We start from the raw sequence: 26,300 nt of genomic DNA, 5'->3' as shown, positions 1-26,300 counted from the left end.
ACACCAGTGCACGCTATTATTATAATTTTTTTCTAATTCCATATTTTTTTCCCTAGCCTTGAGAATGAATAAAGTGATTGATTTATTTATTCCCCCCCAATATGGAATTATTAGATTTGGCCATGTGTCCATTTTAAATGCATAGCCTCGGAAAACCAAAAACAATTTCCATTGGAAGAGAGCAACAGCAGGCGTTACATGTAAAACACTAGTATTTTTCTATTTCAATGATTAAGATAACATCACCAATTTCAAAAAGAGGCCCACAGTAATGTGGCCCTGGAAGGGAAAAAGATGGGTTTTGCCAATAGGGGAGAGACTTTTTTTAAATAATAATTGAAACTACACTTTACTATAAAAATGTTAATGTTCATTCCGCCTACAGAGGGTAATTCTGCCGCTTATAGAGGGGAGAGGGAGACAGAGAGATACTTTATACAGAGAGAGAGAAGAGCGAGCGAGGAAGCTGTTGAAGGAAGAGGAGGAGAGGGAGAGCCTGTGGTGTAAGAGGGAACACTCAGACATATAGACACCTTAAACAGATACAGCTCTTCACCTTCAGGCATCCATATTTATAACCCAGCAGGACAGCAGCTTCTACAGATAATGGACATTTCATTTACTGCCGAGTGTGAAGTCAGTGAAGTGCTTTTAAAGACATGATGGTTGTGTGGTTGGCCTACTGTAGTTTGTGTTGCTGTATGATTGTATTGGTCTTCGGGTATGTGTTATGGGTCTTGACCCAAAGCCTCTTTCTCTTGAGATGCATCTCTAGGCCTGCTCTCTCCCTCTCTCTTACCCTCCCTCCCATCCGCCTTCTCCTCCCTTCTCTGTATTGTTTAATTTCTCGGTGTGATTGAGATGATATCGCGTCTCTAACAGTCATGGCCGCCGGTGGCCTTCCCATTGGCCATCGGTCTGAGGGTTAGGGTCAGGGGTCAGGCGGGCGTTATCTGGCCAATCGCAGCCGCCCGCTGATCTGCCTGCCCAGTCATCTGAGGTTTTAGATAAACTGCTCTGCTGTCTGCCGCCCGCCGCAGGGTAGCCGCGAAAACACACAGATTATCCGATAATTTCATAAAAGGACAGGCCGGGTCAGCTACGCAGACAGGCGTGGGGGACGTTGCGGAAAAAGGAGAAAAGAACGGAGAGAGAGAGGAGAGGAAAACAATGAAAAGAGAAGTGGTGCGGTGTTGTGATGACATAGATTACATATTTCTGTAGGGTTCTTATCATTTGAATGCGACACGTGACATATTTCTATATGTGTCAACTGTCCCAGTCATTGTGATGCACGCAGCATACAGATGTTTTCTCCTCATTTGACTAGTTTCTCAAAGCAGGAAAATCATCCTGCTGCAACAGGACATATTAATTATTATGTGGATTATAATACATTTACATTTTTTGTAGGGGTTGATGCATTTTTTGTCTGAAATTATAAAGTGGCACTTGCAAACTTTCGAAGCCTTTTTAAAACCTTGAACACACTACAAGTTTGCAGTTGCAGGTAAATTCTTTGCGACAACAGAGTGATTTAAGATGGTACACCTGTATCTGTCGTGACCCTATTGCATATGCCACCTTATTGAATAAGTACCCTTTACTAGTATTATTATGATAATATAGAGAGTGCTGTGCCACTCTCTCACAAACTATTACAATACAGTGTTGTTCCTGGGGGGAGCATATTACATGTGAGCACACCACCATACATAGCCTACCATAAATCGTTTGGTGTGGGGAAGCATATTGCCTGTGACACCTTGTTATATTACGACACTATCCCACCCACCATCATTAGGCCTATAGCTGTGTTGCGGTGGGGGAGCATATTGCCTGTGACACCTTGTTATGTTAACAGGCTATCACACAGGCTATTACAGCACAATAGAGTGCCTCAGTGGGGAGTGTATTTAATGTGACACGCAGGCAGGCAGGCTGTATGCATACTGTAATGAGTCCGGTCCCAGAGGACTGTTGCTGCTTAACCTTCGCACCCCCTTTGCTAATTACTGATCCAACTGCTACTGCAGCTGAGGGAAGGAAGGAAGGAAGGGAGGGAGAGAGGGGGAAAGGAGGAGGAGAGCAGGAGAGCAGGTAACCCCCAGTTTGGTGATCAGTAATATTAATGAAGGAGGGAATACCCATTACTAGACTTGAGGAGAGATCAGTACTGTTATTGGATGAGAGATTTATAATATAAATATGGGCTCGGCTATTCGAGGGGAGGAGTGTTAGGCTACCAGATGCCTGATAAATAGGTGTGGTATATAGCCTAGCTCTTATCCATGTACTGGAGCAGTACTGTGTGTGTTCGTCCTTTGTTCTAGCCATGTGTTTCCACGTGTGTGCCAAATTCCTGTGGAGTGTGTGTCTGTGCGCGCTTGCTATTGGTTGTGTTTAGTCATGGGTTTTCCCCAACTGCAGTTAAGCAGGTCAGAAGGTACATTTGAAGTCATTAAAACTCGTTTTTCAACCACTCCACAAATTTCTTGTTAACAAACTATAGTTTTGTCAAGTCGGTTAGGACATCTACTTTGCATGGCACAAGTAATTTTTCCAACAATTGTTTACAGACAGATTATTTCACTTATCTCACTGTATCACAATTCCAGTGGGTCAGAAGTTTACATACACTAAGTTGACTGTGCCTTTTAAACAGCTTGGAAAATTCCAGAAAATTATGTCATGGATTTAGAGGCTTCTGATACGCAAATTGACATCGTTTGAGTCATTTGGAGGTGTACCTGTGGATGTATTTCAAGGCCTACCTTCAAACTCAGTGCCTCTTTGCTTGACATCATGGGAAAATCAAAAGAAATCAGCCAAGACCTTAGAAAAAATTGTAGACCTCCACAAGTCTGGTTCATCCTTGGAAGCATTTTCCAAATCCCTGAAGGTACCACATTCATCTGTACAAACAATAGTACGCAAGTATAAACACCATGGGACCACGCAGCCGTTATACCGCTCAGGTAGGAGACACTTTCTTTCTCCTAGAGATGAACGTACTTTGGTGCGAAAAGTGCAAATCAATCCCAGAACAACAGCAAAGGACCTTGTGAAGATGCTGGAGGAAACAGGTACAAAAGTATATACAGTTGAAAGTGGAAGTTTACATACACAATTCCTGACATTTAATCCATTTAGGATCACCACTTCATTTTAGGAATGTGAAATGTCAGAATAATAGTTGAGAGAATGATTTATTTCAGCTTTTTTGCGTACTATTGTTTGTACAGATGAACGTGGTACCTTCGGGCATTTGGAAATTGCTCCCAAGGATGAACGAGACTTGTGGAGGTCAACAATTGTTTTGGCTGATTTCTTTTGATTTTCCCATGATGTCAAGCAAAGAGGCACTGAGTTTGAAGGTAGGCCTTGAAATACATCCACAGGTACACCTCCAATTGTCTAAAATGATGTCAATTAGCCTATCAGAAGTTTCTAAATCTATGACATCATTTTCTGGAATTTTCCAAGCTGTTTAAAGGCACAGTCAAGTTAGTGAATGTAAACTTATGACGTGGTGGAATTGTGATGCAGTGAATTATAAGTGAAATAATCTGTCTGTAAACAATTGTTGGAAATTTTGCTTGTGTCATGCACAAAGTAGATGTACTGACCGACTTGCCAAAACTATAGTTTGTTAACAAGAAATTTGTAGAGTGGTTGAAAAACGAGTTTTAATGACTCCAGCCTAAGTGTATGTAAACTTCCGACTTCAACTGTATGTATGGTATGTATATATGTACACTACCTTTCAAAATTTTGGGGTCACTTAGAAATGTCCTTGTTTTCCATGAAAACATACATGAAATGAGTTGGAAAATGAATAGGAGATATAGTCAAGACGTTGACATGGTTATAAATAATGATTTTTAATTGAAATAATAATTGTGTCCCTTTGTCAAAGAATCCTCAATTTTCAGCAATTACAGCCTTGCAGACCTTTGGCATTCTAGTTGTCAATTTGTTGAGGTAATCTGTAGAGATTTCACCCCATGCTTCCTGAAGCACCTCCCACAAGTTGGAATGGCTTGATGGGCACTTCTTCTACGGTCAGCTGCTCCCACAACAGCTCAATAGGGTTGAGATCCGGTGACCGTGCTGGCCACTCCATTATAGACAGAATACCAGCTGACTGCTTCTTCCCTAAATAGTTCTTGTATAGTTTGGAGCTGTGCTTTGGGTCATTGTCCTGTTGTAGGATGAAATTGGCTCCAATTAAGTGCCGACCACAGGGTATGGCATGGCGTTACAAAATGGAGTGATAGCCCTCCTTCTTTAAGATCCCTTTTACCCTGTACAAATCTCCCACTTTACCACCACCAAAGCACCCCAGACCATCACATTGCCTCCACCATGCTTGACAGATGGCGTCAAGCACTCCTCCTGCATCTTTTAATTTTTTCTGCGTCTCACGAATGTTCTTCTTTGTGATCCGAACACCTCAAACTTAGATTCGTCTGTCCATAACACTTTTTTTCCTATCTTCCTCTGTCCACTGTCTGGGTTATTTTGCCCATCTTATTCTTTTTTTATTGGCCAGTCTGAGATATGCCTTTTTCTTAGCAACTCTGCCTAGAAGGCCAGCGTCCCGGAGTCGCCACTCTTCACTGTTGACGTCGAGACTGGTGTTTTGCGGCTACTATTTAATGAAGCTGCCAGTTGAGGTTTCTGTTTCTGATCAATTTTATGTTGTTTTAATGGACACAAAATGTGCTTTTCTTTCAAAAGCAAGCAGATTTCTAAGTGATTCCAAACATTTGAACGGTCGTGTATATGGAAGGGTTTCCCCCATCTGTATGGGAGAAGGTGACTCGTCAGACTTGGGTGTGCCAGGAGTGCCCACTTTTTTCCCTGGCATTGCCACCTGTCATCTGGCACAGGTGGCACAGCTCACCTGGCACCGCAGGGCAGAAACAGACCCTGGCCTCTCGCCCGTGTCTTTTTCTGCCCGCTCCGCTGCCTGTTTTATGCCCGCTCACCGCCTGTTTGGCTGGCTGTGTCCACTCCTGTCGCCATCCTGACTGACACGCACATACACACACCTGTGATGACTGGCACACAGGGCAGAATCCCAGATAGCCAGCCCAACACCAACACACTTCTAGACTTGTAATAAATCATCCAACTCTCACTGGATGTCACAAGTTATTGGTGCTGTTTGGGTGTGTGTGTGTGTGTGTGTGTGTGTGTGTGTGTGTGTGTGTGTGTGTGTGTGTGTGTGTGTGTGTGTGTGTCTGCTCGCATGAATATGTGTACTGTATGTATGCGTCTGTGTAGTTTGGGGTTATTGGGCTGTGTTTTTTTGTTGCAGTGCCCAGTGTGCTGTCTTTGATGTGAAGGGCTCGATGAGTGAAGGCTGGGTGTGATGTGGGCTGGGTGTCATTGACAGTGCAGCTTGGTGAAACTGTGCCCACGTCTGTCTGTCCTGTCTGTCTGTCCTGTCTGTCTGTCTCATACCTAGAGGGGCCAGAGAGTTTGGCAGAGGCTCACCCTGGCTCCTCCTTGGCCACCATTTTAGAGAGAGCGAGATTTACTGTTCATTTCTGATTGTTTGTTTATTTTACTTCTATTTATTGTTTAAACATATGTTTCCCATTCCTATAAAACCCTTCGAATTAAATTTAATTGAAAGATGGAGAGAGAAAAAAAGAGCGGGATAGTCATGAAGCCAGTAGGCCAGCCTTGTGTGAGAGAGGCGATGGAGGACATAATGGAACAGAATTGTAGAGAAATGTCATTGTATTTCTTGCCCATAAGAAGTGGAGGGAGAGGGATACAGCCTGTGACACAGCCTGATGGCTGTTGTTCCTGCCGCTCCATTAGAAAAGGCCAGTCATCCAGCAAAGCCCTGACTCACTGATTGATAAGGGGCTCAACTATACACAACACACACACATGCATACGTACACACATGCACAGACACACACACACATGCATACGTACACACATGCACCGACACACACACACAAACACAGATGGATGCATGCACACAAACACACATCCCGGGGGTGCTGCTCCTCTCTAACAATCTCTCTCCCCCTCTCTCTCTCCCACCCTCCCTCCCTCTCCCTCCTCAGCTCTCTGATCTGTTCATCTCCTTCAATGAGAAACCCCAGGGCGCGGCGTCGCTGGCCCAGGTCCACAAGGCAGTGTTGCATGATGGTAGGACGGTGGCTGTGAAGGTCCAACACCCCAAGGTCCAGACACAGAGCTCCAAGGACATCGTGGTCATGGAGGTGAGCCTGTCTGTCTGTCTGTATTCAATAACCATCCTCGTATCTTCTGACATTATCTCACCAATGGTATCTCAATAATGTCTTTCTCTCGGTCTCCCTATCTCTCTTTCTGTTTCTCTCTCTTTCTGTTTCCCTTTCTCTGTTTCTCTCTCTTTGTCTCTGTCTGTGTCTGTCTCTCTCTCCCTGTCTCTCGTGTGTATTTGTGTATGCATGCGTGCATGCATATTCCCCCTCTAGGTCCTGCTGAACATGGTCCACTGGCTGTTCCCAGACTTTGCCTTCATGTGGCTGGTGGAGGAGGCTAAGAGGAACATGCCTGTAGAGCTGGACTTCCTCAACGAGGGACGCAACGCTGAGAAGGTGGCGGCCATGCTCGCACACTTCCCCTGGCTCAAGGTACACACACACACACACACACACACACACTCTTACACACACAAACACGCACACTGGGATGGAAGAAATATCATGTTATTACTCTATTGTTACTCTGCTTGAGTATACAGTATATTTTTCCTTGTTGTATATTACTGTCTATTTCCCTATTCTTCTTTTAGCTTCGGTTGAATGTGGCTTGGTAACTGTCCAGAGGGCACGATTGATTAAGAGCAGCTACTATTGATCAGTGTGATAGTAAATGTTCCCAGAGAGCTATGACTGCGTGTGTGTTTTGGGGAGGTGTGAAGGAAAACAATAGCAACTCCTCTAACGGTTGCTATCATGTTGTCATGCAATTGTGAAACAACCTCCCTTCCTCCATCCCTCTCCCTCTCTCAGGTGCCTAAGATCCACTGGGACCTGTCTACCAGGCGGATCCTGACCATGGACTTTGCCGAGGGAGGCCAGGTCAACGACAGAGACTATATGAGGAGACACAGCATCAACGTCAATGAGGTACGACACCATGGCCGCATTCATTAAGTCACACCGGAGCAACATTTTTGAGGGGACGAACAGCGAAAATGAGCATTTCGTATTGGGCAAATCCATGTAGTCCCTCTCTGTTTGTCTGTTTGGTGCATATTGAATATGACCCATATCATGAGCTAATCCTCACTTCTGTGTATTTTCCTACATTTTCGTCCTCATTTTGGGAACGTGAGTGAGGCCCACAGCAAAAGGCCATACTTGACTATTTACTATCGTCAATGCATAACGTTGTCAAACTTCTTCGGAGAAAGAAACAGTGGAGAGAGAGAACAAATGAAGCTTTCTAGGCTGACGTCTTATACCTCCATCCCTTCACTCTTCCTCCCTCCCTCCCACCCTCTACCCCCCCATCACCAGATGAAGAGGGAATTAAAGAAATCTATTTTTCATATAAAAGACTGTTCTCTGTAGATGGATTACATTTATTCTCGTTTGCCACCTATTGTCGTGGCAGGGGCTCTGTGCCTGACGGAGTACTGTTTAATTCTGCTGCCGGCTGCATTCAGGCCTGGGCAGCGCATATTGGCAGGGGTGCGATACCGATCATTACACCTGGGCACAATGGTGGAACACAAAAGCCATGGGAGTCTGTGGAGAGCTGGCTAATACTGGGGAGGCGTGGTTGGAATCATAGGAGACTCGTTTGATGAATACCGTACAGTCAGATGTGTGTGTGTCTGGGGGAGGGGTGCATGTGGGAGGGTTTGTGCGTGCACGTTTGTCATTGTGTATCTGTTAACGTGTGTGTTGATCCCTCTGTCTGTTTGTGTTGATCGTTATGCATGCTCATACGCACCCGTGTGTGTGGGTCTATCAGGGATGTGGCTTGTGTGGGCTTTAGAATCAGCAGAGAGACACTAATGGTTTATTGATTGATAATACAGTGTGCGTTATCACTGAGGTATTTGGCTGGGAGATTGCCGCTCTGCTCTTATTGTTTTTCTGTTACTGTGTGATGTCTTCCTGATAGGAAACAATAATTCTCTAACTCTTTCCATCTCTCTTGCGCGCTCTCTTTCTTCCGTCTCTCTCTTTCTTTCTGTCTCTCTTTAGGTCGTTCTCTTCCTCTCTCCCCACTGTCTTTTTTAAATGTCTGGGAAAGAATGAGAGACAGGAAAAAGAAGAGACGTGTACATGACTGCTGCCCTCTGCTTACCCATGCCACGGCTGCCAGTCAGGGCTCTAGAGTGCAACCATTTTAATCGCGTATGCACGTAAATATTTTGCTGTGCGAACTGGAATCTTAACTTAAGAGCACCAGTGTGCCTAGAAAAACGAAGGATTCAAGCTTTATTACCTCAAATATTGTGCACGTAAATTTCTTTAAAAAAGTCAGCGTAGAGCCCTGCCAGTATATTACATTGCAACAACATGTTCCGCTGTGGGTGTGTCTCCGGGTGTGTGTGGGGACAGGGTTAAAGCTCCATTCCAGTTCACACATGCTGTTCATTTGGCTGAGGATCTACTGATTAGTTTCATACATCTGTATTAAAATGAAACGTTTTACGTACCCTTTATGTATCCAATCAATCGCGCCTCAATGTGCCCTCGAAACATGTACACATGGACACACACAAACACAAACACTTGCACTCACACACCCATATGCACACAGGATTTCAGATGTATATTTCAGTGCTGCACCTACAGCCGCAAAATAAGCCATTACTCTTCATAACAGTTAATTTCATGCCTTCCTTTACAGCAACAGAGAGGATGGGAGCGAGGGGGCGAAAAAAGGGGGAGAAAAGAGAGAGGGAGAGACGAGTGAAAACGGTTAGAAATTGCAAGGAGGGAGAGACACAGTAGAGCGAAAGAACAGAGAGAGGGAGCAGAGATGATGAGAGAAAAGGATACAGTGCATTCGGGAAGGATTCCGACCCCTTCACTTTTTCCACATTTTGTTACGTTACAGCCTTATTCTAAAATGGATTACATTGTTTATTTCCCTCATCAATCGACACACAATTCCCCATAATGACAAATCAGGTTTTTAGACATTTTTGCAAATGTATTAAAAATAAGAAAATTAAATATCACATTTACATAAGTATTCAGACCCTTTACTCAGTACTTTGATGAAACACCTTTGGCAGCGATTACAGCCTCGAGTCTTCTTGGGTATGACGCTACAAGCTTGGCACACCTGTATTGCACAGCTATTTCCAGGTCTCGGGTACCGAGCAGTACATGGCTAGCATAAATAAATAACAATAATTAACGTTCAAATGGCTCTCCTGTGAACTAGTTACGTGCGACATACGCCTAGTTTCCTGAAACGAGTCACAATTTTATGTGGTTGATCAACTTTTAAACAATCAACTTTTAGGATGCTGATAAAGATGGCACCTTTACAAGACAGTATCTAACTGCTCATTCTCGTTCTCTCAAGATGCAAGAAATGCTTCATTCTTCAGGAGTTAATATTAAGGCTATGTGAGAGGTTATAGACCTACTGTCAGTGTCCAGATTTCCGTTTCCGTTTAACCTATCGGAACAGTAGGCTGCAGATCCCTTGACATGCTATAGGCCTATTTTAAGTCCCCATCTTGTGACGGTCTAATTTGTATAGCGCCTCACAATCATCACACGTAACATAGCCGTCACTGCTATCATCCTTTTTATCACTTCACCAACTCTTTCCCAAACATTAGGCTACTTTTCTGACCCTCCCGTGTCTTTATTTTCAGCTCCATTTCAAAACGTATTGAATTAAACTCAACTTAGTACTTTTTTTCCTCGGAGGATTGACAATTAACTTTTTCTTGCCCATTTCAAAAAGTATTTGCGATAGGGGTGTAGACTATTTGGCACGCGTACAGTTAGACCCTAAAAGTTAGGCTTACGTGCTAATGCCAGATAGGCTACATTGAGGTTTTTATTTCATTATTATACTATAAGCTATTGTTTCCTCTTTATTCTACCAGCCCGTGACATAACTTCCCAATATGTCATGACCCTGAACCCGCCCGGGTTATGAGTCAACCCGCGTATCTAGCATGCATATTCTAGTAGGCCAGAGGTATGGGCAGACGTAGCGGTAATGGATCAAGCTATAATTTCTCTGTGTGTAAGTCTGTGTCACACTAGTAATATTCCATCAACTTTGGCCCACAGGTGTTGTCTGTGGAGCCGTTACACACTCGTGCAGGCACACACACACACACACACACACACACGCACACGCACGCAAAAGCACACACACGTATGCAGACACACACACATTTTGTTATTCTATCATGAGGACATAAAATGTATTTCTATTCAAAATCTTATTTACCCTAACACTTACCCTAACCCTAAATGAGGGAGAATCTTCCTTGTTTTACTATCCTTGTGGGGACTTTAGGGCATTTTAGGTCCCCACATGGATAGAAGAACCCCGACCCTCCTGAGGAGTGAGGACTGAGGAGTGATTCTGCCTGCCTGCAAGCCTGCTGTGATGCTGTGCTCCATCTGGCAGACACTCAGACACGTTACTGTTGTTATTGATGCACTTATGAATACTGTTAGTCACACAGCTGTCAGCGATCCAGTGCTCCAGCACGGAAGTGTGTGCGTGTGTGTGTGCGTGTGTGTGCGTGTGTGTGTGTGTCTGTACACGTATATGCACGCATCTGGAGAGATACCCGTAACTCTGAAGTGGTGCTCATTGACTCACACTTATTAGAGTGTATCTTCCTCCAGCTCTTTTATAGTTTGATCAATAAAAGCCAGATAGAGAAGGAGAGAGTGTGATTGAGAGCATAGATTACACAAATATTATTCTACTGATCGTCAACACACACATACAAAGAAGATGCAGACTCCCAGACATGAATCATACTGATCCCTCACACACACACCAGTGATGGTGTGTTCTAATGTGCCCCAGAGTGTGTGTAGGAGGCCCAGGGATACCGTCAGTGTGCAAGATCAGTATGATTAATGTCTCGGGGTCTGTATCATCTTTGAATTCTCTCTCTCTCTCTGTCTCTCTCTCTGTCTCTCTCTCTGTCTCTCTCTCTGTCTCTCTCTCTCTCTCTCTCTGTCTGTCTGTCTGTGTGTAGACAGTGAGTGATGAGTGTGTATGGTGACTCTAGGCCTGATGACACACTCATTATTACTATGACATAAACACTGTTGCTGTCAGCCACACTCTCCAATGATATGAAGAAGAATAGGAGGGTCTGGAGTAGGGACTGGGCAAGAGGCTGGGTGCAGATTTAGGGATTGGATCTAGGACCCATTGGTAAAGGGTTGGGACGAGAACCCATGAGAGGTAGCAAAAGAGGAAGGCAAGATAATGAGAAAGGAGAACCAGATGGGAGAAACATTGTGAGAGAGAAAGTTTAGACAATTCAATAGCGAAACACCGAGAAAGAGATGGCGATAGAAGGAAAAAGAGGGAGGGAAAGCGAGAGAGTTGTGACGATTGGAGAGAGGGAGCACCCTGTAGAGAGGGTTCATCAGGCAGAGGCTAGCCAGGCTACGCTACATTATGCTAGCAACTCCGAGAGCCTGGCTGAGTGAGTGAGACGTAGAGGAGGACACTTAACTCTGTAAAATACTGTTTCCCCAACTGTTAGTGGTATTAAAACCTACACAAGAGGAGGAGAGAGAACTGCTCATCTGTTCACTTTCCTCTGCATAGATCATGTTACAATAAACAGAAGTGTGTGCACAAATACACATAGTACACACAGATTATGCAGAACTCTGCATCATCAGCATTCTTAACGGCGTAATATATGTCTTGGATATAGTCGCAAAACTTTTCTCTCCCAAATCATCTCTGTGGTTGGAAAAATGAAAAGGTAAATCTGTTTATCCATTCCGTGCACGTCGGGGTCGAGTCCAGAGAAAAGTCTATTTGGTCCGTCATCAATCTTTTGATTACACACACGGCGGCGACTCGCGCGCGCACACACACACACACACACACACACACACACACACACAGATGCCAGGGCCAGTTAATAATTCTATCCATTCTCACCTGGCCGGACAGACTCATTTATTATGTCTAATAACGCTCACCATCGGCTAATGGCCGGGCCCGCCGCTACTGTGGCCCCGTACAGTGTGTGTGTGTGTGCGTTTGCGTGCATGGAGACAGAGATATACACTTTTTTTATGACGTCAGATAGTTCTCTATCTCTCCGGATTTAAAGTAAACTGTCTTTATGTGCGTTGCATGCAAGGCAGTAGCCATCTGCAGTTTTCCAATTTTCAACCAAGTGCCGTGCAGAGTCTTTGTAATGATTTGATAGATACAATAGTCTCCGCTTTCTAAATGACATGCACAGTGCAGATGTTAAGATGGAATAAACTGGGGATTGTATGTTTATAAACTGGGATTTGGAGAGAGAATATGACAATCCAGACTTGTAATCCCATGAGAGGAGTAGAGATTACAGACAACACAGATTAGGAGTGTCTGGAGGCATGACAATTTGCATCTGCTATATTGTTTCATCAGACACACTGTCTTTGAGGAAACCGTGTCAGAACATGGCTGTGTTTCTGACTGTGGGATGTCTTCTCAATTGAGTATCTCTTTAAGCAGTATGTCTTTTTTTTAAACTATGCCTGTGTTAGCGTTAGCATGATCACTGTGTTACAAAACTCAGCTAACCCAAACCATTGCCAGTTCCTTGACACACCATGTTAAGTGGATACATTGATGTAGTTGTACTGTAAGCCTGCTGGACTGGTAAGTCATTGGTGCTTTGACAGCATTAGATAATCAGCCTAGAGAAGAGGGTTGGCGTAAAGGTATGCTACTGAATTCTTCTAAGAGAGCGCCATTAAACCTAAATGACCCACGTCACAGCACTGTACCCATAGCAATAGGCTCTGCCCCAAATGGCCCGTAGGGCTGTGGTCAAAAGTAGTGCACTATATAGGGGATACGCTTCCATTTGGGATGTAACCATAGTAACTCAATGAGTTGCAATGGAGGCACTTAATTTCTTTCAGCGTGTCGACTCGCAGGCTCGATGAGTCGCGGGGGTTCGTGCGTCAATGTGTCTGCATGCGCGCATTAGTACCAGTCATGACATCACAATGCCCCATGTCAACTTGACCACCATTCAAAAGCTCCAATTACATATGATTCCTGTGAAAGCTGAGCTCTGCGTGTGGTTTGCCTGTGGATGTATACTGGGTCTTAGCTATTCGAACATTATTCATATTTAACGTCCTGGAACACAGCCATCAGCTGGAAGCCTTACACGGAACCCAAACCGTCTGCACGCGTGCACCATCGTGCATAAATGTATTTTGTCCCCCCACTCCAAACGCGATCACGACACGCAGGTTAAAATATCAAAACAAACTCTGAACCAATTATATTCATTTGGGGACAGGTCGAAAAGCTTTAAACATTTATGGCAATTTAGCTAGCTAGCTTGCACTTGCTAGCTAATCTGTCCTATTTAGCTAGCTTGCTGTTACTAGCTAATTTGTCCTGGGATATAAACATTGAGTTGTTATTTTACCTGAAATGCACAAGGTCCTCTACTCCACCAATTAATCCACACATAAAACGGTCAACCGAATCGTTTCTAGTCATCTCTCCTCCTTCCAGGCTTTTTCTTCTCTTGACTTAATATTGCGATTGGCAACTTTCATAAATTAGGTGCATTACCCCCACTGACCTGGTTCATCTTTCAGTAACCCACGTGGGTGTAACCAATGAGGAGATGGCACGTGGGTACCTGCTTCTATAAACCGATGAGGAGATGGGAGAGGCAGGACTTTCAGCGCGATCTGCGTCAGAAATAGAACTGACTTCTATTTTAGCCCTTGGCAACGCAGACGCTCGTTGGCGTGCGCGAGCAGTGTGGGTGCAATTATTGATTAACATAGATTTTTATTTTGCAACGCTCGCGCCCACGACACGAGCGGTGTAGTCAGCCTGTTAGGATGGGTCATCGTTGGTCACCTGACGGCTTCCGTCATGAGAAGGGAGTGTGGCACAGTGAGGATCATCCACTTAATGTCCACGCCCTCACCTGCACCACAAGCCATGTAATCAGCCGGGAACGTGCCCACTGGCTTGAACAGGCATAACCTCGACATAACCTGAAAGGCCGTTCAGCAAGGAAGAAGCCACTGCTCCAAAACCGCCATAAAAAAAATCCAGACTACAGTTTGCAATGTTGTTTGGAGGAAAAAGGAGGATGCTTGCAAGCCGAAGAACCCCATCCCAACCATGAAGCACGGGGGTGACAGCATCATGTTGTGGGGTGCTTTGCTGCAGGAGGGACTGGTGCACTTCACAAAATAGATGGCATCATGAGGAGGTAAAATTGTGGATATATTGAAGCAACATCTCAAGACATCAGTCTTGAAGTTAAAGCTTGGTCGCAAATGGACAATGACCCCAAGCATACTTCCAAAGTTGTGGCTTAAGGACAACAAAGTCAAGGTATTGGAGTGGCCATCACAAAGCCCCTGACCTCAATCCTATAGAAAATGTGTGGGCAGAACTGGAAAAGCGTGTGCGAGCAAGGAGGCCTACAAACCTGACTCAGTTCCACCAGCTCTGTCAGGAGGAATGGGCCAAAATTCACCCAACTTATTGTGGGAAGCTTGTGGAAGGCTACCCAAAACGTTTGACCCAAGTTAAACAATTTAAAGGCATTGCTACTTCTGACCCACTGGGAATGTGATGAAAGAAATACAAGCTGAAATAAATCATTCTCTATACTATTATTCTGACATTTCACATTCTTAAAATAAAGTGGTGATCCTAACTGACCTAAGACAGGGAATTTTTACTAGGATTAAATGTCAGGAATTGTGAAACTGAGTTTAAATGTATTTGGCTAAACGTCCGACTTCAACTGTAGCTCTTGTTGAAAGTATTATCTGCTGAACATTTAAGTTTGATTCTTGAAGAGATCGTTTAGGTTTGAACCTTATAGGCAGTAAAAGCTTTTTTGTTTACTATTTACCCTGACTTATGAGCCTCTGAACTAGAAAGCTAGCCTAGCCCTGGTCAGTGCTAGCACACCTCCCCACTGGCTGCCACAGGCATTAACTCAGAATGGTTAATCTAAAAAAAAAAATCTCTCAAACTACTATTGCTGGATTCGAACTTGTAACCTTTGGAATCAGAGGCAGATGCTTACACCCATCCTCCATCCCCGTCCATAACACTTTAGCAAAATCGAAACCTACTTGAAGGTAACAGCACTCATTGTTGCACCTAGTGGCCGGTTTCCACGTCATCTCCCGACATCCTCAGACATGGATGGACGTCGAATACTGACTTGTATCACGGGTGACCTGGCTGCTTCATCAGGCATTCATATCCCAGGAGTGGGTGGAAGGTCCTATATATAGGAGTGCTCAGTGTCATCACTTCCTGTAACCTGAAACAGGATGGGATGTCACTGATTACTGCCCCTATATATAGAACCTTCCACCCCCACCTGGGATGTGAATGTGTGTGGCATTTTCCTTTTAATTTTTCTTGTTCACCTATAATACCAGCACCTCCAAAAAAAGTACATTGATGTGCGTATGTTCATTGGTATAGGGGACCTCATGCATGCAGACATATTGACGCACGAACCCGCGCGCATACACACAAACACACAGGTACACACAAGCCTTCGAGTGGACACGCTGAAAGAAATGAAGTGACTATTACAACTAGAGATGGCCACGGTTATTTGAATATTCCATCGGACGTTAGTATTCCATTACATGCAAGAGTATTCATAAAAAAAATGAACACAAAAATAGTTCTTATTTTAGTGAAAAGGCTTTGTAATTTAAAAAAATAATGATCTATGTGACATTGCTACATACAAGGATACAAGCAGAGTCTCTCACACGGTCACACACACAGTGTCTGCGCTCTCACACGGTCACACACAGTATCTGCGCATGTGCACGGGTTCACTCAGGGTTGGCTTCACGCTGCTGACTTATTGTTGCGGAAACTGACCCACTATGCTATTTACTTTCTGTATCTACATCATATCGCTAAGTCTACTATAACCCCCTAGAGTTGATGTCCGCGCCCCATGGAAATCTAATTAGCATAATAAAAAAATCCACCTAAAAATCTGTCAATGAATTTTTTTATTTTTTTGGTCTCAATCCACTGCATACGCTGATGTCCTGCTTCTGCAGCTGCGGTGACAGAGCTAGAGCTGTGTTTGTCAGACCATGAAACGTTCCCAAAATCATCTGTAGCGTCCGAACGGTTTGGCCTAGAAACTATTATGACCCCTCTATGGAAAGATGAGTCTCATGAATACGATTATTTTGCACTACGACCCCCACGAGCATTTTGGGACTCGTCGGAACAGACCATCAGCCTTCTCTGTAGCGTCCAAACAGTTTGGGCTACACACTAATATGACCCCTCCGTGGAAAGGTGAGACTTTCAGGAACGCGTACATGCTTTGCTCTAGGATGCCCACAGGCGTTTCAAGGTCCCTCGGTACCAGTTGAAAAAATGAATGGAAGTATATATGTTTAGTGCCAAAAGTAAGGGGTTAAATGTAAAACAAAATAACAAATGTTTCCTGGTCTTTCTTAATATCTCAGATATAAGGCACAGACACTTCAGAACAGACTCATTTTAGATGTCTTGCAGGGGACTATCTGTTTTTCTATGTAGTGAATCTGTTATTCAATGCTTTTGTATGGGCTAATAGCAGGAAGGCCCCCCCAAAAAATAGTATTATGCTTACAACAAGTAGTAACGTATTATGCATGCTGACTTTAAGCTTTCCGAATTTTGTTTTTAGAAACAGGACAAGAAAAGACCATTGATTTAGCCTTTCATTAGCTTAAAGAGTCTTCTGATCCACGTTGCACCATCAGAAACACGTCAGTTTGCTGCCAAAGAACTTATAAAGTGTAAATACTTTTTCTGGGTGCAGGTTTTCCTTTCCCAGTTTATATTGACTCCTGCACCCAAATACTTGGGTGCACTATTGAGTCAAGTATGCCAATTATTGATTTGCCATTAGTAGTGCTAGAAACAGGCTAAACGCCTTGATGACTAGCATCTAATAGACTGTGTGTAAACGTATGCTGTGGGATTTCCCCCATCATGCTACAGTGTGTCAGTCTTAAAGAAGGACATGATTGCGATATTACACTGCTAATTCTCCCTCTGGGTTTCCTCCTACTGACTTAGTTAGCCTCCTAGCATAATTCAGCCACTTGAGTTACTGTGTGTGTGTGGGGGGGGGCGAGAAAAGGTGGGTTGGTTCTATCCTTGTGGGGACCTAAAATCCCCCAAAATCCCCACAAGGATAGTAAAACAAGGAAAATTGTCCCCCATGGGAACATGTCCTACGTCCCCATGATGACAAAGGCTATTTTAAGCTTAGGGGTTAGGTTTAGGAATAGGGTTACATTTAGGTCCCCACGAAGATAGAAAAACATAACGTGTGTGTCTGTTTCTTGGGTCTGCTGTGATATGAGATCTGGATTATCTTTGTGTGTGTGTGTGTGAGAGAGAGAGACTTCCCTCTCTCTCTCCCCAGTGACAAATGGATTTCTAATTAATGGCCATTAGTAGATGCCTATTCCTTATCAGCTCTTTTGTTTGCTGTCTGTCCTTATTAACTACATTGTGTGTGTGTGTGTGTGTGTGTGTGTGTGAGAGAGATTAATTATATGCAGGGCTCTCTAGACAGGTTGAATGGTGTATCAGAGGGACCCTACCAGCGTGGTGTCTTGTACAGCACAGACGTACACACAGGGGCCACTGTCTAACTCTGTGTGTTTGAGTGCGTGTGAACCTGTCCTGTGTCTAGTGTTTCAGCTCTCTGCAGGACGACAGCTGTGTGTGTGTGTGTTTCTTGGGTCTGCTGTGATATGACCCACAATCTGTGTGTGTGTGTGTGTGTGAGAGCGATTGAGACTCTCACTGGCTGCCACTGACGTCCGTCCCCCAGTCTTTCTCTCCTGTGATGTTACTATTTTTAGATTGACGATAAAAAGAGCTGTCCTGGGGGATCCCTGAGAAACAATCCCCCTCTTTTTTTCTTTCCTTTTTTCTTTCATCCCCCTCAGAGAGAACAGCGATACCTGGGGTTGTGTTGTGCTGCTTAGTCAATATGGTGTAAGTGTTTGACACACACACACATTTTAAATACTTTATTTGAATCCACAAATTACATAACATTAAGATGGGTTCAAACAATTCAAAGGTCTTGGATACAAGCAGCACCTTCTTCTCTGCTACGCTGCCCATAACAGCTGAGATATAGATATAGATATATAGATCTATATATAGGGGGATGAAAGAAAAAATATATAGATATCTATATACAGTTGAAGTCGGAAGTTTACAGACACCTTAGCCAAATACATTTAAACTCAGTTTTTCACAATTCCTGACATTTAATCCTAGTAAAAATTCCCTGTCTTAGGTCAGTTAGGATCACCACTTCATTTTAAGAAAGTGAAATGTCAGAATAATAGTAGAGAGAGTGATTTATTTCAGCTTGTATTTCTTTCATCACATTCCCAGTAGGTCAGAAGTTTACATACACTCAATTAGTATTTGGTAGCATTGCCTTTAAATTGTTTAACTTGGGTCAAACATTCGGGTAGTTGGGGGAATTTTGGCCCATTCCCCCTGACAGAGCTGGTGTAACTGAGTCAGGTTTGTAGGCCTCCTTGCTCGCACACGCTTTTTCAGTTCTGCCCACAAATTTTCTATAGGATTGAGGTCAGGGCTTTGTGATGGCCACTCCAAAACCTTGACTTTGTTGTCCTTAAGCCATTTTGCCACAACTTTGGATGTATGCTTGGGGTTATTGTCCATTTGGAAGACCCATTTGTGACCAAGCTTTAACTTCCTGACTGATGTCTTGAGATGTTGCTTCAATATATCCACATGCTTTACCTCCCTCATGATGCCATCTATTTTGTGAAGTGCACCAGTCCCTCCTGCAGCAAAGCACCCCCACAACATGATACTGCCACCCCCGTGCTTCACGGTTGGGATGGTGTTCTTCGGCTTGCAAGCCTCCCCCTCCAAACATAATAATGGTCATTATGGCCAAACAGTTCTATTTTTGTTTCATCAGACCAGACGACATTTCTCCAAAAAGTACTACCTTTGTCCCCATGTGCAGTTGCAAACCATAGTCTGGCTTTTTTATGCCGGTTTTGGAGCAGTGTCTTCTTCCTTGCTGAGCGGCCTTTCAGGTTATGTCGATACAGGACTCGTTTTACTGTGGATATAGATACTTTTGTACCTGTTTCCTCCAGCATCTTCACAAGGTCCTTTGCTGTTCTGGGATTGATTTGAACTTTTCGCACTATAGTACGTTCATCTCTAGGAGACAGAACGCGTCTCCTTCCAAAGCAGTATGACGGCTGCGTGGTCCCATGGTGTTTATACTTGCGTACTATTGTTTGTACAGATGAACCTGGTACCTTCAGGCGTTTGGAAATTGCTCCCAATGATGAACCAGACTTGTGGAGGTCTACAATATTTTTCTGAGGTCTTGACTGATTTCTTTTGATTTTTCCCATGATGTCAAGCAAAGAGGCACTGGGTTTGCAGGTAGGCCTTGACATAATTTTCTGGAATTTTCCAAGCTGTTTAAAGGCACAGTCAGCTTAATATATGAAAACTTATGACCCACTGGAATTGTGATACAGTGAATTATAAGGGAAATAATCTGTCTGTAAACAATTGTTGGAAAAATGACTTGTCATGCACAAAGTAGATGTCCTAACTGAGCTGCCAAAACTATAGTTTGTTAACAAGAAATTTGTGGAGACCTTATCACAGTCAAGACACCTATTTTATACTGAAAACATGAGGTAATAGAACAGAATATAATAAAACAAGAGTGATCATTTGAAACAGTGCTCTACAAGTTTAAATAAACATTTTTCAGGGTTACAAACCTAAATCGATCTATCTTTTTGATATACAGATGTTCAATTTAGTTTATTATGCCAGTTTTTTGTTATTTATTTTTTTCTAAATGGATTAGCAATTCTTCATTGAACACTGCATGCGGATGAAGTACAGTGCATTCGGAAAGTATTCAGACACCTTGACTTTTTCCACATTTTGTTACGTAACAGCCTAAAATTGATGAGGGAAAAAAGTTATTTAATCAATCTTCACACAATACCCCATAATGACAAAGCGAAAAACAGTTTTTTAGACATTTTTGCAGATAAATAAAAAACAGAAGTACCTTATTTACATAAGTATTCAGACCCTTTGCTATGATACTCGAAAATGAGCTCAACTGCATCCTGTTTCCATTGATCATCCTTAGAGATGTTTCTACAACTTTATTGGAGTCCACATGTGGTAAATTCAATTGATTGGAAATTATTTAGGAAGGCACACATCTGTCTATATAAGGTCCCACAGTTGGCAGTGCATGTCAGAGCCAAAACCAAGCTATGAGGTCAAAGGAATTGTCCGTAGAGCTCCTAGACAGGATTGTGTCGAGGCACAGATCTGGGGAAGGGTACCAAAAAATGTCTGCAGCTATGAAGGTCCCCAAGAACACAGTGGCCTCCATCATTCTTAAACGGAAGAAGTTTGGAACCACCAAAAGCCGCCCAGCCAAACTGAGCAATCGGGGGAGAAGGGCCTTGCTCAGGGAGGTGATCAAGAACCCTATGGGCACTCTGACAGAGCTCCTGAGTTCCTCTGTGGAGATGGGTGAACCTTCCAGAAGGACAACCATCTCTGCAGCACTCCACCAATCAGGCCTTTATGGTAGAATGGCCAGACGGAAGCCACTTCGGAACAAGTCTCTAATGTCCTTTAGTGGCCTGACCAGAGCCCAGACTTGAACCCGATCGAACATCTCTGGAGAGATCTGAAAATAGCTGTGCAACGGGGCTCCTATCTAACCTGACAGAGCTTGAGAGGATCTGCAGAGATCGCTGTCAAAGGTTCTTCAACAAAGTTCTAAATAATGGTCTGAATACTTTTCAAAATGTGATATTTGAGGGGTTTTTTGGCAAACGTTTCTAACCCTGTTTTTCCTTTGTCATTATGGGGTATTGTGTGTAGCTATTTTTTTTTTGGTAAATTTTTTTTTTTGCTCGTCAATCAATTTTAGAATAAGGCTGTAACGTAAATTTTTTTTTTGAAAAAGTCAAGGGGTCTGAATACTTTCCGAATGCACTGCATGGCCAGGACGTCTGTTCGGTGAGCAGGCCCAAGCTTAATGATTCTGATGAAAATACCCTTTGTCTTTATCAAACAAATGTTTTTGCATATTTCCAGTGTGGAACCTGTCGATGTTTAGGGGGGTAATAGCCTAGGCTAACCAATTCTAAAGGCCACTATCAGCCGACAAAGTAGGGTCGTCACTAACGTTAGTTATCACAGCCACAGTCATAAACCCTGTCTGTTTCTACAATTTTCTTTCTTAAAATCTGATTTTGAACCTAATCCTTAACCCACTGTTCCCGGACGCCGAAGACATGGATGTCGATTAAGGCAGCCCCCCGCCCCCCTCACCTCTCTGATTCAATGGGGTTGGGTTAAATGCGGAAGACACATTTCAGTTGAAGGCATTCAGTTGTACAACTGACTAGGTATTCCCCTTTCCCTAACCTTAAGTCCACAAACACACATAGTCCCTGAAGCTGAGAGGAGCAGGGATAGCAGTGTGCTGACAGGGATGCCCTTATCTCTCTTTCGTATTCTGCTCAATGACAAGACACTTGTCAGCTCACAGACACCTCATATTCTCTCTCTCCCACTCTGGCATGATGGGAAAATAAGTGTATTACAGAGAGGGAGAGAGGGCGAGTAAGGTGAACAGAGGGGACTTTTGGCACTGCTCTGTAAACTAATTTTGCGCTCCGTGGACATGCCCTTTAATCAATTACAAATATTTGTAGATGCTGCTGCCTCTCCTCTCTCCCTCCCCCTCTTTCTTTACTGAGTAGGGGCATGTGTACCCGAAACGTCTGTACTTTTTTTTGTTGATACGGTAACATGAAAAACGGTCCGTTATTAGAATTTGTTCAGTTCTTCTATCAAATGTGTCACACATTTGGAAATCAACTAATGGAAAGGTGTTCCCAAAAACCAGTGGGCATTCGTTTTAGATTTTTCCCAGACCTTAAAAGTGGTCTGCTGATGTGGTATCAGATGTTATGTGTCACATGCTTCGTAAACAACAGGTGTAGACTAACAGCGAAATGCCTACTCCTTTTCCAACAATGCAGAGTTAAAGAAAGTGACACAAGGAATAAATACACAGTGAATAACAATAACATATTGTAGCGGGCTCAAGGGTGTGGGGTTTCCACGTCACCAAGTTCAATAACAAAACATGCACCAGTAGCACAAATATACTGCAAATGTAGAGTTTATTAGGGATTTTGGTACACTGGGGAAGAAGGGGGAATTCACCAATCACCTCACAGTCCACAAGCCGTTCTCGTTGTCCGTTCCGTTCTCCAGGGGTAATCTTAAAACAGCCAATCCGACAGTCCAGGTCACAATGGGTAATCTCACAGATATTGTTCTCTCTTCTCCCACTCTTCATAAAGCATGTTTTTCTCTCCATTCTTTGCCCCTTTTTGCAGGCCGCTTCCTCTTATCCCCCAGTGCTCCCTGGCTTAATGATCCACAGGCTTGCCTTGTTGGGGCAGGAAGTCCATATGGCTCGGGGGTGGAGCCAGCGGGCTGCAAGGTATCTCCCCTCAATAACCACTCCCCTCACCTCTCCCTGCCGTCTGCCACAATATGTAGAGGGAGTACCAGTACTGAGTCAATTGGGCATGGACTCTACAAGGTGTCAAAAGTGTTCCACAAGGACGCTGACCAATGTTGACTCCAATGCTTCCCACAGTTGTCAAGTTGGCTGGATGTCCTTTGGGTGGTGGACCGTTCTTGATACACACAGGGAAACTATTGAGTGTGAAAAACCCAGCAATGGGGCAGTTCTTGACACAAACCGGTGCACCTTGTACCTACTACCATACCCCGTTCAAAGTCACTTAGATATTTTGTCTTGTCCATTCACTCTCTGAATGGCCCTCATACAAAATCCATATCTCAATTGTTTCAAGGCTTAAAAATCCTTCTCTAACCTGTCTCCTCTCCTTCAGCTACACTGATTGGAGTGGATTTAACGAGTGACATCAATAAGGGATCATAGCGTTCACCTGGATTCACCTAATCATGTCATGGAAAGAGCAGATGTTCCTAATGTTTTATACACTCAGTGTATAAGCATTGTTGTGGACTTAATTTCAGATAGTGGTTTTTTTCCTCAGGTTTTCACTCTCAAATCACACTTTTGTAATAGAAAAACAACACAAAGTATCGTGATATTAAACTTGGTATCGAAGTCAAAATTCTGGTATGTGCGGCAGATAGCCTAGCAGTTAGAATCCCGGGTCTGATGGGAAAAATCTGGCGGGAAGTGAGCTGGCAACAGGAGGGTTGCCGGTGTCAAATGCCAATGTCTGCCGTTGTTCCCTTCAAATCAGTCAAGCCCTTTTTACAACAGCAGTTGTCACAAAGTGCTATACAGATTCCCAGCCTGAAATGCCGAAGAGCAAGCAATGCAGATGTAGAAGCACAGTGGCTAGGAAAGGGAGAGAGAGAACACAGATGTCTGCGTGAGGGTGAGGGTGATGGTAATGCACTCAGTATGAGCTGCATCCTAAAGATGTGTCATTGTTCACAATACACACAAACGTATACTGGTCAGGAAATGCCCAGGCTGCGTGAGGCCTAGTGGGGGTTCTGACATTAGTCGACTTAGCCCAAAGACGAGGACCACTTCATGGGGTTCCTATGGCTGGGTAAAGTGGGTGAAGGCTTTTGAAATTGTGTACTTTTTCATGTTTACTTCTGTCCTCCCCAAACACATGCGTGTTAACACACACACAAACACACCCTCTCATCCGCCTTCTCTCCAATAATAAAGCTCTTGACAACGTAACTACACAGTGAGTCAGAGATGGAAGTGATTGTTTCTTTTCTTGTTGAATGTTTTGTCTGGTGGTTTTCGATTGACACACTGTGCCCTGCTTCTCCTCTGTGAGACTGTCACACACACATCACGACGCAGTGACTCAACATGCTGTGATTCATCTCCGCAACATGCGCGCACGCACACACACACACACGCAGCCCCCTGGACTGATTGTCTCAAACAGACACCTGTGTGTGGGTGCATTTTTGGCTATGTATTTGGTTGTAGGACAAACTGTGCAGCTTCATTGTAAAAGTGACATTGCTGCAGGCTGCTGTGTCTTCCCTGCTTTTTCAAGATTGCATTGCTGTGTGTAGATCCATATCACAACTGAACCGAAAACGAATGGAATGATTGTGTAGGATTTATAAACCTGTCTGACTTTGTATATTCTGTTATCTCCTTGTATACTATAGAACTGTTAAGATACTGAATAGAAATAAAGTGAAATGCCCAATTTATACCAGCCCAGCATACATGTACAGATTGTGTGTGTGTGTGTGTGTGTGTGTATTTTAGATCATGCTGATGATTTAGGTTAGCTATACTGTATTGTAGAATGGAAGCGCACACACAAACACACCATCTCTTGCACCACACTTATCTCTCCCTCCCTCTCTCCAGATTTCTCAGAACTTGGGGAAGATGTACAGTGAGATGATATTTGTGCATGGCTTCGTCCACTGTGACCCCCACCCAGGCAATGTGTTGGTGAGGAGGTGTCCCAACACCAAGAAGACTGAGATTGTCTTACTGGACCACGGCCTGTATCAGGTAAGATGAGGGGGGGTGCGTGTGTGTGTGTGTGTGTGTGTGTGTGTGTGTGTGTGTGTGTGTGTGTGTGTGTGTGTGTGTGTGTGTGTGTGTGTGTGTGTGTTCGGGTGTATATTTTGTAACAGGACCAGGCCCTCTATCAGATAAGGCATTTGAGGTTCTAGCCAGGCCGATGGAGGAACCTGGAAAAACGGCATTAATCACACATTACACCTAATTTTTACCCGACACCCTGGGTCATCAGTATAGATATACACACGCAAACAGAGAGTAGCACAGTCATGAACGTGCTCACACACACTGACCAGTGGAGGCTCCTCAGAGGAGGAAGGGGAGGACCATCCTCAATGAATTTCATAAAAATGAAAGTAGTGAAACATAAAAGTTATCCTTCTTAGATAAAACTATACTAAATATATTCACGTCACCAAATCATTAATCAAAACACACTGTTTTACAATGAAGGTGTACAGTAGTCTCAACAGTACTCTTGGTGTAGCCAGAGGACAGATATTTTCCGTCCTCCTCTGGGTACATTGACTTCAATATAAAACCTAGGAGGCTCATTGTTCTCACCCCCTTCCTTAGACGTACACTGTAATTATGACAACTTCTGGAGGACGTCCTCCAACCAGTCAGAGCTCTTGCAGGATGAACTGACATGTTGTCCACCCAATCAAAGGATCAGAGAATTAATCTAGTACTGAAAGAATAAGCTACAGCTGTCTAGCACAGCAGTGCATAAAATGTGGTGAGTAGTTGACTCAAAGAGCAAGAAAGACAATAGTTGCACAGTTTAACAAATTAAGTTCTTCAAAAATGGAGGAGAACGAATGGAGCTAGCTAGTTTAGCCTACTTAAACAGGGAGGGATATTATGTTAGCTAACTGGCTATGGCTAACAAATCAATCTTTGTCACATACGCCGAATACAACATGTGAAATGCATACTTACAAGCCCTTAACCAACAGTGCAGTTCAAGGAGTTAAGAAAATATTTACCAAATAAACTAAAGTTAAATATAATAAAAAAGTAACACAATAAAATGACAATAACGAGGCTATATAGAGGGGGTACCGGTACCGAGTCAATGTGCGGGGATACATGGTAGTCTAATTAATTTTTACATGTAGGTATGGTGAAGTGACTATGCATAGATAATAAACAGCGAGTAGCAGCAGTGTACAAAACAAATGGTGGGGGGGGGTTGTCAATGTAAATAGTCCGGTTGCCATTTGATTAATTGTTCAGAAGTCTTATGGCTTGGGGTAGAAGCTATTAAGGAGCCTTTTGGTCCTAGACTTGGCGCTCCGGTACCGCTTGCCATTTCAGTCTCCTGAGGGGGAAAAGGTGTTGTCGTGCCCTCTTAACGACTGTCTTGGTTTGTTTG

At 43.7% G+C, this 26,300-nt stretch overlaps 1 protein-coding gene across 2 annotated transcripts in view; it reads left to right on the top strand.

The window, feature by feature from the left end:
* The window catches only part of adck1 (aarF domain containing kinase 1), a 177,016-nt gene that overhangs the window by 109,564 nt on the left and 41,152 nt on the right, over positions 1–26,300 (top strand). For both annotated transcript variants that reach the window (XM_014196121.2, XM_045718532.1), the window contains 4 exons: positions 6,093–6,251; positions 6,489–6,647; positions 7,029–7,145; positions 24,761–24,910. In XM_014196121.2, the coding sequence (XP_014051596.1) occupies positions 6,093–6,251; positions 6,489–6,647; positions 7,029–7,145; positions 24,761–24,910 (585 nt within the window). The remainder of the gene's footprint in view (positions 1–6,092; positions 6,252–6,488; positions 6,648–7,028; positions 7,146–24,760; positions 24,911–26,300) is intronic.

The sequence above is a fragment of the Salmo salar genome, chromosome ssa01 (assembly GCF_905237065.1).
Source record: "Salmo salar chromosome ssa01, Ssal_v3.1, whole genome shotgun sequence".
Classification (NCBI taxonomy): domain Eukaryota; kingdom Metazoa; phylum Chordata; class Actinopteri; order Salmoniformes; family Salmonidae; genus Salmo; species Salmo salar.
The sequence above is the reverse complement of the archived record's forward strand: the minus strand, read 5'-3'. Positions and strand labels throughout refer to the sequence as shown.